General features: G+C 46.0%; 3 protein-coding genes and 4 non-coding genes across 7 annotated transcripts in view; 3 read left to right on the plus strand and 4 right to left on the minus strand.

Moving 5' to 3' along the window:
* The window catches only part of lg9h11orf65 (linkage group 9 C11orf65 homolog), a 35,242-nt gene extending 32,985 nt beyond the window's left edge, over nucleotides 1–2,257 (plus strand). Inside the window, exons 4-11 of the mRNA XM_086305215.1 lie at nucleotides 417–498; nucleotides 594–686; nucleotides 758–811; nucleotides 926–1,135; nucleotides 1,309–1,439; nucleotides 1,661–1,831; nucleotides 1,936–1,991; nucleotides 2,162–2,257. Coding sequence (XP_086161341.1) covers nucleotides 496–498; nucleotides 594–686; nucleotides 758–811; nucleotides 926–1,135; nucleotides 1,309–1,439; nucleotides 1,661–1,831; nucleotides 1,936–1,991; nucleotides 2,162–2,244 — 801 coding nt within the window. The 5' untranslated portion in view covers nucleotides 417–495 and the 3' untranslated portion in view covers nucleotides 2,245–2,257. The remainder of the gene's footprint in view (nucleotides 1–416; nucleotides 499–593; nucleotides 687–757; nucleotides 812–925; nucleotides 1,136–1,308; nucleotides 1,440–1,660; nucleotides 1,832–1,935; nucleotides 1,992–2,161) is intronic.
* Nucleotides 2,258–2,937: 680 nt separating this feature from the next.
* Nucleotides 2,938–3,026, minus strand: trnat-agu (transfer RNA threonine (anticodon AGU)). The gene is given in 2 exon segments: nucleotides 2,938–2,973; nucleotides 2,989–3,026. It is a non-coding gene; the product is annotated as a tRNA-Thr (tRNA).
* A 460-nt stretch (nucleotides 3,027–3,486) lies between these two features.
* trnac-gca (transfer RNA cysteine (anticodon GCA)) lies at nucleotides 3,487–3,558 on the minus strand. The gene has a single exon. It is a non-coding gene; the product is annotated as a tRNA-Cys (tRNA).
* A 136-nt stretch (nucleotides 3,559–3,694) lies between these two features.
* On the plus strand, nucleotides 3,695–5,299 carry pomp (proteasome maturation protein). Its single transcript, XM_086305217.1, has 6 exons — nucleotides 3,695–3,833; nucleotides 4,153–4,250; nucleotides 4,382–4,442; nucleotides 4,634–4,735; nucleotides 4,823–4,916; nucleotides 5,012–5,299. The coding sequence occupies exons 1-6, from the start codon at nucleotides 3,756–3,758 to the stop codon at nucleotides 5,077–5,079; spliced, it is 501 nt and encodes a 166-aa protein (XP_086161343.1). The 5' UTR covers nucleotides 3,695–3,755; the 3' UTR covers nucleotides 5,080–5,299.
* Nucleotides 5,300–6,253: 954 nt separating this feature from the next.
* On the plus strand, nucleotides 6,254–6,325 carry trnap-agg (transfer RNA proline (anticodon AGG)). Its single transcript has one exon. It is a non-coding gene; the product is annotated as a tRNA-Pro (tRNA).
* An 876-nt stretch (nucleotides 6,326–7,201) lies between these two features.
* trnat-agu (transfer RNA threonine (anticodon AGU)) lies at nucleotides 7,202–7,291 on the minus strand. Its single transcript is given in 2 exon segments — nucleotides 7,202–7,237; nucleotides 7,254–7,291. It is a non-coding gene; the product is annotated as a tRNA-Thr (tRNA).
* A 2,041-nt stretch (nucleotides 7,292–9,332) lies between these two features.
* On the minus strand, nucleotides 9,333–13,221 carry LOC147322522 (uncharacterized). The gene is made up of 2 exons (XM_086305050.1): nucleotides 11,867–13,221; nucleotides 9,333–11,825 (listed from the first exon to the last, which is right to left on the minus strand). Exons 1-2 carry the CDS (start codon nucleotides 13,219–13,221, stop codon nucleotides 9,380–9,382), a joined length of 3,801 nt encoding a protein of 1,266 aa, XP_086161176.1. The 3' UTR covers nucleotides 9,333–9,379.
* Nucleotides 13,222–15,011: the final 1,790 nt, after the last annotated feature.

Consider the following 15,011-nt stretch of genomic DNA (forward strand, 5'->3'; position numbering starts at 1 on the left):
GCATAGTATTACTAAGGCTATTTAATAGGCAACAAATGTGCTGCTGTGTATGATATTTTAGAAAATGGCTGCACATTTTTATATGTAAAGTCCTAATCTATAAAATAACATTTAACCTTAACAGTTTGTTAAAAGTAATGGAAAACATACATTAAAAAAACCCAACTTAATTCCTCCTAAAGAAAAAAGTGTGGTGAATTAGCAATATGAAGTCAATTAAAATGACTATAATTTGAATGAAATAAAAGTGCATACCACCAGATTATATGAAAAATAAGTATCTAAATCAGAGTAAATATTCCCACTGTTGGTTCTCTCATCAGTAGAACTCATCATAAGACACATTATGCAATATATTGTAATGTAAAAAGTAATCGGTCTCTTTGTCCTTCCTTCTCATGTTTCCTCTTCTGTAGCTTGCAGGAGGACGAGCCCCAACAAGGGACACTGCAGGAGGTGGCAGCCAGAATAATTCAGAAGACTTGGAGAGGATATATGGTAGGAACATCTACTACTACTGCTATGGGAACACAGACTCACATATGTGCACAATTGTAGTAACAGCTTTTTTTTTAAATCTACCCAAATTGCAGGCCAGTGAAGTCTTCAGGTATTTCAAAGAGTTGATTTTCTACTGCAAACAGCAGGATCCAAAGACCATCCTCAAAACTGTCAATCCTCGAGAGGTAATGGAAATTGCAACCCCTATGAAATAAAACCAAATCAAACAAAATGAAATGTGATTTTGTTGTGGCAGGCCGAACTGCTGGATGCTGCAGCTGGAGTATTTATCAGATTTCGACTTGGAGGGGTAAGAACTCAGAGAGGAAATAGTTTAGGTCAGGAATAGATCACTCAGGAGCTATATGAATATAATATTAGAGACATGCCTTCCTCTCTAAGGCTAACCTCTCTGCCATTTTAGATCAACTTTCCTCCTGATATTTATTACAAGATCTTCACCCATCGGCCAATTACAGATGTGTGTGCAGGCAGCCCAAAAGACTACACCAAGCAAAGTCGTAGGAAGCTTGTGGCCCAGAAGACCAACAAAGGCCCAGCTGTCGCAAAGGATGACCGATCAGGTTGGTACAAGCGCATGGAGAACAATAGTTGGAGGCTGTTCTGTAACAAGGTGAGGAACAAAAATGATTTTCTGTTCTGCTTTAGTCAAGTTCTGCCATTTGTTTAGAAACAGGGAGCCAAAGAGCTACAGCAAGTTTACAAATGCTGTTTAACAGGAAGCCTCTAAAAGCCGAAGTTCTGCAAGTCTGTTTTCGGGTTTTTTTGCTTCGTCTTCTCTCTTAGGTGGTTTTGGCACGTGAGCCTGCAGAGATCAGTGCTGACAAAAAAATGGACTTTCATTACTCCAAGTTGCAGCGGAAGCAAGATTTAGAGAGTTGGAGGAAAAGAAAGAAAATTGAATGGCTGAAGCAGATGTAAGTGCTTTATGTTTTTGTGAAATGAAACAGTTGGTGAGCAAACCACTGTAGCATCAGTGATCACAATAATGCACATGCAATCTGAAGTTTGTGTCTGTTACTTATTAATAGTGATAGAAACCTCCCCCTTATAGAATCACATCTTTGCTAACAAACACATAATGATGTGTTGTTTTAATTGTGTTAAATGAGCTGTCACTCCTGTTCCTTACATACAGGTATAAAGAGGGTCATCTGCAGGATCATGCAGAGCACAGACACATGGCGGCCCTGGTGGAGAGTTCCGCCCAGGAATTGATGGAGACAGTTGAAAAGAAAGGAGATGATGAAATACTGGAATGGGAGCTGGATGAGCTGCTGGCCTGGACCAACACTCTAAACTTCGAGGAGTAAGGCACTCTGATTAGAATGTTTGTGGCATTTGTAATCTTTCTCATAATTTCCTGCATCATGGGATGCCCCCCGTATGAATTTTCCTCTCTTGCCTGTGCAGGTATATGGAGGAATGGAGACATTTGGCCTGCAGTTACTCCTCTGAGCTGAGCAAAGGTAAAAATATTCCCTAAATACTGTATTCTGTGCTGCCATCTGATTTTTTTTAAATTGACAGCTAACATGGCAACATCATGTATGTAGCTTTGGAAGTCTTTGCATTATCCTGATAATCCAGTCTCATGCTATTCTGTCTTCCTTTTTTCTTCATCACCTTTTTCTCATAGTATCTCCTACAGATGGCCCTTCTCACCCACCCAGGTTAGATCCACACAAGCTCGCTGATGAAAACGCAGCAGAACAAACATGATTTATGTTAAAACTGTGCAGTCTCGAAGTGGAGTGTGCCACACTGTTATTGTCACAGTATTCACTTTAATAAAGTCTGAAACTTGCAGTTGTTTACAGTCTTTGTTAGTCTGTCATATAAGTAGACATCACTGTGTGACATTTTTTGTTAGTTTTAAATAGTTTTTAAAAAACTATAAACATGTGATGAGCGTCTTTTGAAGTGGATTTTAATATTACGCTGCAGCCGAGAGAGCACTCTGGTCAAACGTCAAAATGGTCTCTAAGTTTACACGTTAGTTTTGACTGCTAATGAAAATAGTTTTCTTTACAAATAACTCTCGCACTGAACTAACAGCCAATCCCTCAACAAGTTTGTGCTCTCTGCTCATATTGCCTTCATATTAAATCATTTTGTGCTTTTTAAAGAACTTATTTTAACATTGCACTCAACAACAAACAAACCCTCCATAACAACAAAAGTAACTTCAATGGCCAAACTGCATTATATTTCTTCAGGTCAATATACGGGCCCCAAGTAGGAGGGAGGTAAGCCGTGAGTTTGAGACCCTTGCTAAAATGAAACGGTGGAGAGTCCCAGGTATTTATACACCAGTGGGATGTGTCCCTTAAAGGAATCCGGACACTCATCTTTCAAAGCTCCTTAGACTAACAGGCCCTGGATGACTGAGAACAGACAAAACTACTATGTTTTAGGCACTGCTGGGAGTTGAACCCAGGATCTCCTGTTTTCTAGTTTAATACTTACTAGACAGGCACTTTAACCAACTAAGCCACAGTGCCACATAGACACAGATGAGTGACTTGTTAGTGTGTAGACTATAGTTTGTTACAGTAACATTGTGTTAAACCACATTCCGAATTCCAGACAGTCAGACTGCCAAAAATTGCTGCTGATGATGAACATCTGCAAATCAACATACAGCTGATATCCTGTGTGTTTGTATCTTGACTGTTCAATTTCAAATATATGCTGGTGGTATATGAAGGCAAAATGACAATCCCAACTGGTCCTAACTGTATTTATGCCTTTTGTGTTTCTTAACTTGATATCTGAGGGTGTTCAGCTCATTGTGATAACACACTGTAGCACTGTAGAGAGAAGTGCATTTTAAAGGTCAGCCTTACTTGTATTCTGGCTGTTATTATTATTATTATTATTATCATTAAATTCCAAAAGCTTTACTTGTCATTAAGGTGACAAATTAAAGTTTTGCAAATGACTAACGCAAAACTGAAAAACAGGGGGCACCCGGATTTGAACCGGGGACCTCTTGATCTGCAGTCAAATGCTCTACCACTGAGCTATACCCCCTCACATTAAGCATAGAGGACGCATACGTATTTATCATCATGATCATAATCATTCCCCCATACGAAGTTGGCATAGAGTTCATGTTTATATCTTCAATTAAGTGATAACGAATTGATTTCGTATACTTTACATATTGTACAGCACACCATTGTCTGTTTAACTGGAAAGACGTGATCCTGTACATAAGCTATCAGCGGATGTGTCGTCATCAAAACGAGACGTTACCGGATACAGCAGTGTATCGAAAGGAAAGGGGAACAAACGAAGTGACAATGGTATGATAGCGTTTTTAATCCCTATACCATATTTTTAAATATCTTAAACCTTGTTGTTGCGTACTCTCTCTGCTTTATAATCTGTGTGATCATTTGAAGTCTCGGTGGTGAAGTTGTTTGTCTTTAACCGTGCCCAAACTGAGTAGCTGTGAATTTGATTAGTCACTCGAGCTAATGCCAGCTAGCGCTTAGGTTAGCCACAAGGTCCCTTAGATAAATACAACTTCCAGTATTTGTTGCTATTAGCTACATTAGATAGCCATTAGCTAAGTGTTATCAAATGTAAATGGTTTATGTATGTCTTTGATGTGGACTACAGAATTCCAGAGGACTTCGCTCTCAGCTTAAGGACAGTGTACCTGTGGCTGGGTTCTCTCCACAGGGAGCTTACGGAGTGCAGGACTCCCTCCGTAGTGGGTGAGAAACTGTTAAAAATAAAACTCTGTTGCATGGTAATCTCCAAAAACACATTTTTGTATTAGCCCCCAAATAAAGAACAATGTGCTTTTCGTAATACTGTTTTTTTCTCTTCTACTTTTATTAAACAGATTTACCAGTGTTAAGAATGAACTGCTTCCAAGCCACCCGCTGGAGCTGTCAGAAAAAAATGTGAGTCATTAAACCAATTAATGCGGTTTTCATGAAAGGCTTAAATGGTATTTGTGTTCTGTGCTTGGTTTTACTATAAAAATTACTGTTTTGTCAAATGCAGCTCAGTTTAATCACAATAGACACAAAGTGCAAGTAGTAAAAATACGTTTCTGTGGGTATCTCACTGTTTTCTGTTTCTCCATGAGCAGTTCCAATTGAACCAGGATAAGATGAATTTCTCAACACTCAGAAACATCCAGGGTCTTCACGCTCCTTTAAAACTGCAAATGGAGTACAGGGCGGCCCGACAGGTAGCTGCAGTCCTTTTTCAGGTGTTCTCGTGTTTTGTTTTGTTTTTCTCCTTCTCAGTCCTGACACCAACTGTTTCTTCCCTCCAGATCCAGCGTCTCCCATTCCTACAGAGCTCAAATTTGGCTCTCGATACGCTGCGAAACAGCGATGAGTCCATTGGATTTGAAGACGTCCTCAACGGTGGGAACCTTGTCCTTCCCTTTTACACCTTCAGTGATATGTGTGACGACGTGAAACCATGGCTTATACTGTGCTTTTGTCTTTTTCCTTTGTAGATCCAGCCCACAGTGAAGTGATGGGTGAGCCACACATGATGGTGGAGTACAAATTGGGATTGTTGTGAACAGAGTTGTGCACACAGATCCATATTATTATTATTATGTATGAATACATTTGTTTATCAACTCCATAACCAAAGTTAGTAGTTGGTGGAGAGTTTTAGTTGTGGAGTACTTTTGAGCAGGAAATGGGTGTGCGTGTGTAGTGATCTTGAAAAAAGTCACTCACACAGGCTGCTTTTGTATGATTTCATTTGGTTATTTCTAATAAACTTCATGACTCTCCTCATTGTCCTGGTTCATTTGATCAGTTATTGACATTTTTAGATGAGCTTGCGCTGATAAAATTACCTGGTGATGTGTTCAGAGAGAAGGTGTAACAAAGCCTCACTCTACCCACTCTGAGTTTGTTCACCTGTATAGCTAACATTGATTCGCCAATGCAACAGGTTAATAAAGAGCAACACTTGTATTTTAATCCATGTTATTCTTCACTTCACTCATTTTTCATTTGCCTAACTTGAAGTATCCTTAAAAACTCATTGATATCTAAATCGTTTTTTTTTTCATCCCACAATTAAATTCTTCAGATATGTTATTTAAGTCTAATTGCATGTTTATACAACTGTACTCTCCAATTAGAGCTTAAGGAGCTGTTGGCAAGGCTCTCCGCTCTCTTTTAAAATTTGCACTGTGAAGCCCGAGCTTGTTAACATTAATAGCAGGGTGGAAATCACTGAGGTTGAATTTATAATGGCTGATGCTTGGTGGCATGGGCCGGTCAAACATCTGCAGCGAGCTGAAAAAACGCAGAGTATAGGTTTGTGATTGATGCTTTTCTGGGTGATGTATGACGTTCATGTGAAAATGTGCTAAAGAGAAATCCTACAAATGAACCCTAAAAAGGCACATCTGTGAAGTGAAAACCATTTCATATATCATGATGCTCATTGAGAGAAGGCTGAGGGTTTGTGGCACTGTAAAATAAGCAAAGCGTGGCTACTTCCAGGAATCTAAAATTTAAAACATATTTAGTTATTTATCATTCTTTTTGATGGTACATGATTCCATATTTCTTGCTTCATTTATTTGACGTCTTCAGTTTTGGACACACATTGTCAGGGTTTTTCTATATTGTAGATAAAACTTTTGACTGGTAGCTTTCAAGACAATCTTTCATACATGCCGCTTTATTTGCTCTGATATGTGACTTTTGGAAAAGACTGCATATTTTCATGTGGCTCGTTGGTCTAGGGGTATGATTCTCGCTTAGGGTGCGAGAGGTCCCGGGTTCAAATCCCGGACGAGCCCATATGTTGTCTACATGACCAAAATGTTGTTTAGCCTCTATTTAATCCAGCAATCAGTGAGATGTTCTCTACAGCTGCAAATCACACATGTTCCCATAGTAACTGATTTAGGGGCCGCTAAGAGATCTGATATGAATGACCTCATTGGCCTTGGCCAAGTAGAAAACATCCACAAATATTTCCAAAAATCTAGTGTTGTGTTGGTTTTTTATTTTCAAATATTGAATAACAAGACAAAACTGCAAAGCTGAATTAATTATTTTCACACTCTTAATTAACTGAAGCCTTTCGCTGAACTACCAAACAAACAACTTGGTACTCTCTTTCTGGCCAGTGTCATTGAAGTTTTTAAAAAACTATAAACATGTGATGAGTGTCTTTTGAAGTGGATTATAATATTACGCTGCAGCCGAGAGAGCACTCTGGTCAAACGTCAAAATGGTCTCTAAGTTTACACGTTAGTTTTGACTGCTAATGAAAATAGTTTTCTTTACAAATAACTCTCACACTGAACTAACAGCCAATCCCTCAACAAGTTTGTGCTCTCTGCTCATATTGCCTTCATATTAAATCATTTTGTGCTTTTTAAAGAACTTATTTTAACATTGCACTCAACAACAAACAAACCCTCCATAACAACAAAAGTAACTTCAATGGCCAAACTGCATTATATTTCTTCAGGTCAATATACGGGCCCCAAGTAGGAGGGAGGTAAGCCGTGAGTTTGAGACCCTTGCTAAAATGAAACGGTGGAGAGTCCCAGGTATTTATACACCAGTGGGATGTGTCCCTTAAAGGAATCCGGACACTCATCTTTCAAAGCTCCTTAGACTAACAGGCCCTGGATGACTGAGAACAGACAAAACTACTATGTTTTAGGCACTGCTGGGAGTTGAACCCAGGATCTCCTGTTTTCTAGTGTTAATACTTACTAGACAGGCACTTTAACCAACTAAGCCACAGTGCCACATACACACAGATGAGTGACTGATGAACACCGAGAAAACCTCCAACCGTTAAATAGATTTGAGCCTAAACAGAAACACATGAAAGGCAGTCTTGTTTCTTATATTACTCACCAGAGGTTGTCGCATAAAAAGAGACGACGTGTTTAAAACTCAGGGGTTAAAAGTGGGACGGTGTTTTCGTTTTTGCTAGCTAAAGGTTCAGCTGCTGTTTTTCACAGGGAGAGAGAAGAAAGGGAGCTAACATCACATGGAAATGGAGAAAGATAAGAAAGACAGGACAGGAGAGGTGAAAGTGGTTCACAATAGTATCACACAGATGTACATAAAACATACATCATCATCATACAGCACAAATCCATTTAGAAGCTAGTCTAAATAAATGAGTCTTTAGCTGCTTTTTAAAAAACCTAAAGGTGGAGTCAAAGCATTCCACAACCTGGGGGCCACTGCTCTAAAAGATATGACTCCTTTGATCCTAAAACGTGCTTGTGGGACCACCAACAGCCTTTGATTAGATGATCCCAGGCTGTGAGAGGGAGGGTGGGGTTCTAACAGATCAGAGATGTAGGCAGGAGCGTCACGACTCAGAGCTTTAATAGTCAGCACTAAAAGTGAATTCTATAATGTACTGGAAGCCAGTGTAATGAGAAGAAAACGATTAGTTATGTCTATAACTTCTGTTCCCTGAAGGAGAGGAACGAGGTACAACACATAAGTATGGGATATCACGCCCTCGCGTGTCCTGGCTGAAGAAACCTTTATTCACGCCTTTACGGCAGATGACGTGTGATGACACGCGCAAGGCCCCGCCCGCACATATAGCCGCTGCCATCACCGTCATCCCTCAGTTCGATAGCCGCTCTTCACCGAGCCAACTGCTCAGTGGGGCCACCCTGTGTTGTACCTCGTTCCTCTCCTTCAGGGAACAGAAGTTATAGACATAACTAATCGTTCCCTTTCAGTCGATTCACTCGGTACAACACATAAGTATGGGACCTATATACACGCCCCGCAGAGCAGCCACCGAACCGGAACGGGACCACCACATCCTTAGTGAGTGGTAGACCCAGCAGAAAGGACAGCATGAGCCACCGAAGGGGCTGTAACGTCCAACCGATAAAACCGCACAAAAGTGTGCGGCGACGCCCAATTAGCCGCTGCACAAATATCAGCCACAGGCACCCCTCTAAAAAGAGCCCATGAGGTCGCCATCCCCCTGGTGGAATGAGCTCCCACCCCGTGGGGCAACGCAAAACCTCCGGTGCTGTATGCCAGCGAGATAGCTTCTACAATCCAGTGGGACAGCCTCTGTCTGGACAGAGCCCTACCTCTATTCGGATTAGCGAAGCAGACAAACAACTGGTCACACAAACGCACATCCCGAGTGCGCTCAATGTAGGTGCGTAGTGCACGCACCGGACAAAGAGAATGCACCCTCCTCTGCTCCTCAGATTCAAAAGGAGGGGAGCAAAAGCTCAGCAACTCAAACTCCATTGAACTATAAGATGCAGGCATGACCTTGGGAAGATAGGCGGCATTCGGACGCAATACGACCTTGCGGCCATCAGGAGAAAACTGTGTGCAGGCAGGATGCACAGACAGCGCATGAAGGTCCCCCACTCGCTTCGCCGAGGCCAAAGCGAGAAGTAATGCGGTCTTATACGAAAGAAGTTTCATATCTACCGACTCAACGGGTTCAAACGGAGGGCCACAAAGGGCCTCCAGCACCAAAGACAAGTCCCAAGCCGGGACACTGGACTTAAGCACGGGCCTCAGCCGGCGAACCCCTTTCAGAAAACGCACGGCGAGGGGATGCGCACCTGGTGTCACCCCGTCAAAACCGATATGACAAGCAGATATAGCCGCTAAATAAACCTTGATCGTCGAAAACGAAAGGCCTTTATCCAACAGCTCCTGCAGGAATGTCAAAACATCCACAATAGAGCACTGAAATGGGAGAGTGTGGCGGACCTGGCACCATCGCTCGAAGGCTCGCCATTTGTAAGCATACAAGCCTCTAGTAGACGAGGCCCTGGCGCTCTGAATCGTCGCTACCACACTAGGTGGCAGACCCTTAGCAACCAAGTTTAACCTCTCAGCAGGTAAGCATGAAGGTGCCACAGATCCGGGCGCGGATGAAACACTTCCCCCCCCGCCTGAGAGAGGAGATCCCTGCGGAGAGGAAGCTGCCAAGGACTTGCTGCAAGCAGGCTGATTATTTCTGCATACCACGACTTCGCGGGCCACCAAGGGGCCACCAGGATCAGAGAGAGGGAATGTCGACGCACCCTCTCCAGAATTGGAGATATCATTTCCACTGGGGGAAATGCATACAGGAGCACGTCTGGCCATTGGTGCGCTAGCGCGTCCAAGCCCAAGGGTGCATCGTGGTCGATTATGGAGAAGTACAGGGGGCAGTGAGCATTCACCCTGGAAGCAAAAAGATCTATTTGCGCCTCGCCAAATAGATCCCAAATCTGAGCCACTATTGAAGGGTGTAACCTCCATTCTCTCACCAGAGGACCCCCCCTGGAGAGAAGGTCCGGCCCCAGGTTCAGGTGGCCCGGGACATGGGTGGCTCTCAGAGTCAGAAAATGAACACTGCACCATAACAGCAGAGAGCGAGACAGCTGCAACAGGGGAAGAGAGCGTGTTCCTCCCTGCCTGTTTATATAAGACACCACTGTTGAATTGTCCGTCCTGACTAAGACATGCTGGCCCTGCAGGACTGGACGGAAACGCTTTAGAGCTAAGAACACTGCTAACAGCTCTAAGTGGTTGATGTGCAGCTGGCGCTGAGCCGCGGACCAGATCCCTCTCACTGACGCACCCTCGCACAGCGCTCCCCACCCACTTAGGGAAGCATCTGTGGACACCACCTTGCGAAACAACACCCTCCCAATCCGAGAGCCCTGGTGCAGTAGCCCGGGCTCCCTCCAAGGACGGAGAGCTAGCATGCAAGACGCAGTTACCGGCAGCCTCCTCCGGAGGTGACGCGAAGCACACAAACGGTGAGAGAGAGTCCAGCGTTGAAACGCTCTCATTTTCAACAGCCCAAGCGGCACTACGGCGATCATAGATGCCATCATGCCCAACAAGCGCAATATCGTCTGGAAACGCAGTCTGCGTCCCAGCTGAAATTGAGCGAGGCAGCGATGAAACGCGGCCACTCTGTGCTCTGACAACCGTGCGCGGCTGGAAAGAGAGCATATTTCCAGACCGAGAAAAGCGATCTGTTGACCTGGGATTAGCGAGCTCTTCTGAAAGTTCACAGAGAACCCCAGTGTCTGAATGTGTGACAGAACCCGCGACAGCTGCGTCTCCGCCTGTTCTCTGGAGCAAGCCACGAGAGCCCAGTCGTCCAGGTAGGCCAAGATGCGGATGCCCCTCTTCCTGAGGGGCGCTAGCGCTGCCTCGGCACATTTCGTAAAGGTGCGGGGAGCGAGCGACAGCCCGAACGGCAGCACTAGGTATTCGTAGGCTACGCCCTCGAATGCAAACCTCAGAAACTGCCTGTGTTTCGGGTGTATAGCGACATGAAAATAAGCATCTGTTAGATCGATTGTCGCAAACCAATCTCCCGGGCCGACTGCACTCAGGAGCTGTCTGAGTGTTAACATCTTGAACCTGTACGTTCGCAGGTACGTGTTCAAGACTCGCAGGTCGAGGATGGGACGAAGCCCTCCCCCTTTCTTCGGAATGACAAAATAACGGCTGTACCAACCTTTGTCCGTCTCCGAAGCGGGGACCACCCGTATTGCTCTCTTCTGTAATAGCGCCTGTATTTCCTCTCTGAGTACCAAGGCTGCCTCGGGGTTGACAATCGTGTTCACGACTCTTTGGAAACGAGGCGGCTTGACCCGGAACTGCAACCGGTAACCCATGGCAACGGTTTGCAGCACCCACGGAGAGGGGGCGCAAGCGCGCCACTGAGGGAAGTGAGCAGCCAGCCGGCTGGCCTGCAGCACTGACGGCGGGGCGCCGTCGCCCCCCAGTGTGTCTGCAGGGGACTGCATCCCCTGCCTGACCTGGCTCATTTCGCCTGCAGGTTGAGCATTTGAGATTGTTTGAGAGTAAACAACACTCTTTATTGATTGCAACATGGGAACATGTACATTTATACATTTTGTTGGGTGCACCTTTTCCGGGGCATAACAATGAAAAACAGCGGGAACACTCGATGTGGTCGCTTGAACATTCAACACATCTGAACCGTGTGCAGGGGTTATGTGCTTGGGAGACCGCGATAGGGAAGTGCAGCGCCTTCTGGGGCTGACAACCTGAACAGAACTTAAGCGGCACCTCTTGTGCGGCAACAGAGGGGTAAGAGCAGCGTCTCCCTGCTGCCGGATCCCTTCCCCACTCGCAATCACAGCTAGGAGGGCTGAGGCTTCTTCCTCCCGGGGGTCGGGTCCCGTCGGGGGCCCGGGGGAGGGCCTTTGCCCCAGGCCGACTGGCGTGGAGCTCGGGCCGGAGTACGTGCTCTCGCCGGCGGCCCTCCCACTCCAGCAGTGGGCGCCGGTCTCTTGCCAGCTGTCAGAGGAGCGGCGGGCCTGTGAGAGCTAGCAGTGGGCTTGGGCTGGGGCTGGCGTCTGGGGATGATGTCGCGCAGAGCTTCCGTCTGCTTCTTCCTCAGATCGAATCTAGCCTGAATGGCTTCAAGTGAATGTCCGAATAACCCAGCCGCAGACACTGGTGCGTCCAGATACACAGCTCTGTCTCTATCAGGGACGTCGGAGAGGGTCAGCCACAGGTGCCTCTGCGCCACCACTGTCGAAGCCATCCCTCTGCCCAGGGAGAGCGCTGCACAGCGAGACGCACGGAGGATGTAATCCGTGGTGACTCTAACCTCGTTAAGAAGAGGTGACAGCGGGCTGTCCTCCGGAACCAGCGATCCAAGCTCCGCCAGGCACATTGCTTGGTACGTCTGGAGCATGGTGACGGAGCTCATGGCTCGAGCGGTGCCGGCCTGAGCCCGATAAATCTTCTCCAGCTGCGAGGCCGAGAATCTGCAGTGCTTGGACGGCAGAGTTGCGGGGCCACCGACACCATGGTTATGGGACGGGGCCAGATAAGCAGCCAGAGACGGCTCCATAGGGGGTGGGTTAGCTAAACCAGCTCCCTCGGCGCCGTCCAATTCCATGTACTGTCCATAGCCGGGCACAGTGACGCGGGTAGACAGAGGTTTGTCCCATGACGCTGTTAGCTCGCAGAGAAAGTCTGGGAACATGGGGAGGCAGTTTTTGGCCGTTGCGGGCTCCGGTGGAAGGAAAAAACCCGCAAACCGCGACGGCTTCCGAGCTGGTGGAGGAGAGGGCCAGTCCACCTGCAGCTTCTCAGCGGCACGGCGAAACAGGGGGAAAAGAGAGGTGTCATCGTGGCCGACCGGCGCAGCAGCGGCGGCATATTGGGTCGACAATGAGCTCTCCTGCTCATCCTCCGACAAACCATGGATGTCCAGGCCGATGTCCAGCACGTCATCGTCTTCCTGGGGAGCGCTGGCGGGCTTCAACCCAGGCTGAAGCCCGTCAGCGCTCCTGCATGGTTCCGGTCCGTCATCGGCTAACCCGTCAACGTATTCCATGTGGTCAGCCCAGCTAATCGCGGGGACGTCGACCTGAAAATTTTCGTCTTCGGACTCGGACGAAGCCGGGGCTCCAGACTCGGAAAGAAGAGGGTCATGCCGTGCGACAGCCGAGCGTCCCAGCACTCTTTCCACAAACGTCACCCGTCTTTCCAGGGTCGAGCGTCGGAGCTGGCGACAAAACGCACAAGCTTCGGGCTCCGTCAACGCTCTCCTAGCGTGGACGATCCCCAGGCAGACAGGGCAGGCATCGTGCTGGTCGCTGTCGTGCAAAGAGAAACCACATCCCTGAGGACAGGGGCGAACAGAAGATTTCTGCTTTGCTCGCTTCGGTTTGGAGTCCATTCCCAAAACGCAAAGCGAAACGCTGCACAAGAAAAACTTGAAAATAGCGCTCCGCGGGCAGCCTACGCACCAGCTGGGCGGTGGAGGCTAACACCAACAGGGGCAGTTAAGCTAGGTTCAAGTTGGCAGACAACGGAGCTAACTAGCAGTAGCTAGCTAGCCCAACTCAGCAGAGGTGTTCTCAGCGAGGTGAAGAGCGTAAGAACTGAGGGATGACGGTGATGGCAGCGGCTATATGTGCGGGCGGGGCCTTGCGCGTGTCATCACACGTCATCTGCCGTAAAGGCGTGAATAAAGGTTTCTTCAGCCAGGACACGCGAGGGCGTGATATCCCATACTTATGTGTTGTACCGAGTGAATCGACTGAAAGGGAACCTATGTAATGTGCTCTCTTTTTCATGCCTTTGTTAAGAGCCTTGCAGCAGGACTGACTGGAGATAGTTACGATTCTTTTGGCTCAAACAAAGAAAACAGCTGTTACAATAATCTAAGCAAGCCGAAATAAAAGCTTGAATAATTATTTCCAATTCAGATTTAGACAACAACAGTCTGGTGAGGGGTAGTTTGGGAGACTGTGGGTGTTCATAAAGTACCTCCTATTCCTAGACTTTTTCTTTGATGTTGATGAGAAAAGGTCATTGATAAATCGATAAACGCCTGTGAAAAATATCATTACAAAGGTTGGCATATGAAAGAAAGAACCTCTAGGGTCAGATCTACTCGTTTCTGCAGCAGCTAAAAGCCTTCTCTTGACATTAAAAAGCTGTTGGGTTTACTAAAGAGGCTCAGTGTCAGCTTGTGACTGAAAGTTGTGAACAGGAGTATTTTTGCAGCTGGCCTTTGATTCAAAATCTTAAACACTAAATGGGATTTGAGGCTAAGAAACTCAAACTGAGGATCATCCACAAAGACCAACAAGTCAAAGAAAACAGGCACGTTCTCATTTTTACAATCTCACATGTCAGTGCAACAGGGACTAATATCAGCTTTAAATGTCAACATAGTATACTCAGCTTAATCTGTCTCTCAGCCCAGGAAGTCTGAACAGCCCCTGCTATGTAGTTACCAGCACAACAACCTGGATGTGATCCTGATCCCAAAGCTCTACTAAGGGAATAGTTTAAGCTTTTAGCCAATTCATTTCTGTGTTCGGGATTCCCAAAGTAATTCAGAGGGATCAAGGCTCTAATTTTACTTCTAGATTATTTGCACAGGCTCTCCAACAACTTCATTTTAAACATAAATCATTGGTGTGTCATCGTCAAAGTAAGGATTCATTAGAACGCTGCCATCAGCATTTAAATCATTGCTACATGCTTGTTGCACCAAACTGAAGGCTGATTGGGATGAAAGTTTGCCTTGGTGCTTACTGGCAGCCAGAGTAAGTAAGTTAATCCATTTTTTTTATATAGCGCTTTTTAAGACATGAAGCTATTAAAAAGTGCTTCTCAAGGGAATATAAAAGCGTATCAAACAAAACAACATATTACACACGAACGTTACCCAAATGTCTGTCTAAACAGATGTGCTTCAAGCTGTTTTTTAAATGAAGCCACAGAGTCGATGGTGTGTAGTGGGGGAGGTAAACTGTTCCACAGTGTTGGAGCTAGGGTTTGAAAAGCGAGATCCCCCTCCGTGGAATAGTCAGAAGACCACTATCACTGGCTCTGAGGATCCTGTTTAGAGTTTGAAGGTTGAAAAAGCTCCGCGATATAGGTGGTGGCCTCACCTTGTAAAAATATGAACTTAAAAGTGAGGATTTTAAACTGATATCTGTACACAACCAGACG

This window comes from Aulonocara sp. 'chitande type north' Nkhata Bay, linkage group LG9 (genome assembly GCF_057382095.1).
Source record: "Aulonocara sp. 'chitande type north' Nkhata Bay isolate Kocher_YH1m ecotype deep benthic linkage group LG9, A_spYH_male_GT1.1, whole genome shotgun sequence".
Classification (NCBI taxonomy): Eukaryota; Metazoa; Chordata; class Actinopteri; order Cichliformes; family Cichlidae; genus Aulonocara; species Aulonocara sp. 'chitande type north' Nkhata Bay.

Excerpts from the sequence above, each read along its gene's own strand:
- LOC147322522 (XM_086305050.1), bottom strand. The coding sequence starts at position 13,221 with ATGGACTCCAAACCGAAGCGAGCAAAGCAGAAATCTTCTGTTCGCCCC. Across the intron at positions 11,826-11,866 it reads AGACGCCAGCCCCAGCCCAA|CTGGCAAGAGACCGGCGCCC; the intron begins GCCCACTGCTAG and ends CTCCTCTGACAG.
- pomp (XM_086305217.1), top strand. The coding sequence starts at position 3,756 with ATGTGTCGTCATCAAAACGAGACGTTACCGGATACAGCAGTGTATCGA. Across the intron at positions 4,443-4,633 it reads TGGAGCTGTCAGAAAAAAAT|TTCCAATTGAACCAGGATAA; the intron begins GTGAGTCATTAA and ends CTCCATGAGCAG. Across the intron at positions 4,736-4,822 it reads AGTACAGGGCGGCCCGACAG|ATCCAGCGTCTCCCATTCCT; the intron begins GTAGCTGCAGTC and ends TCTTCCCTCCAG.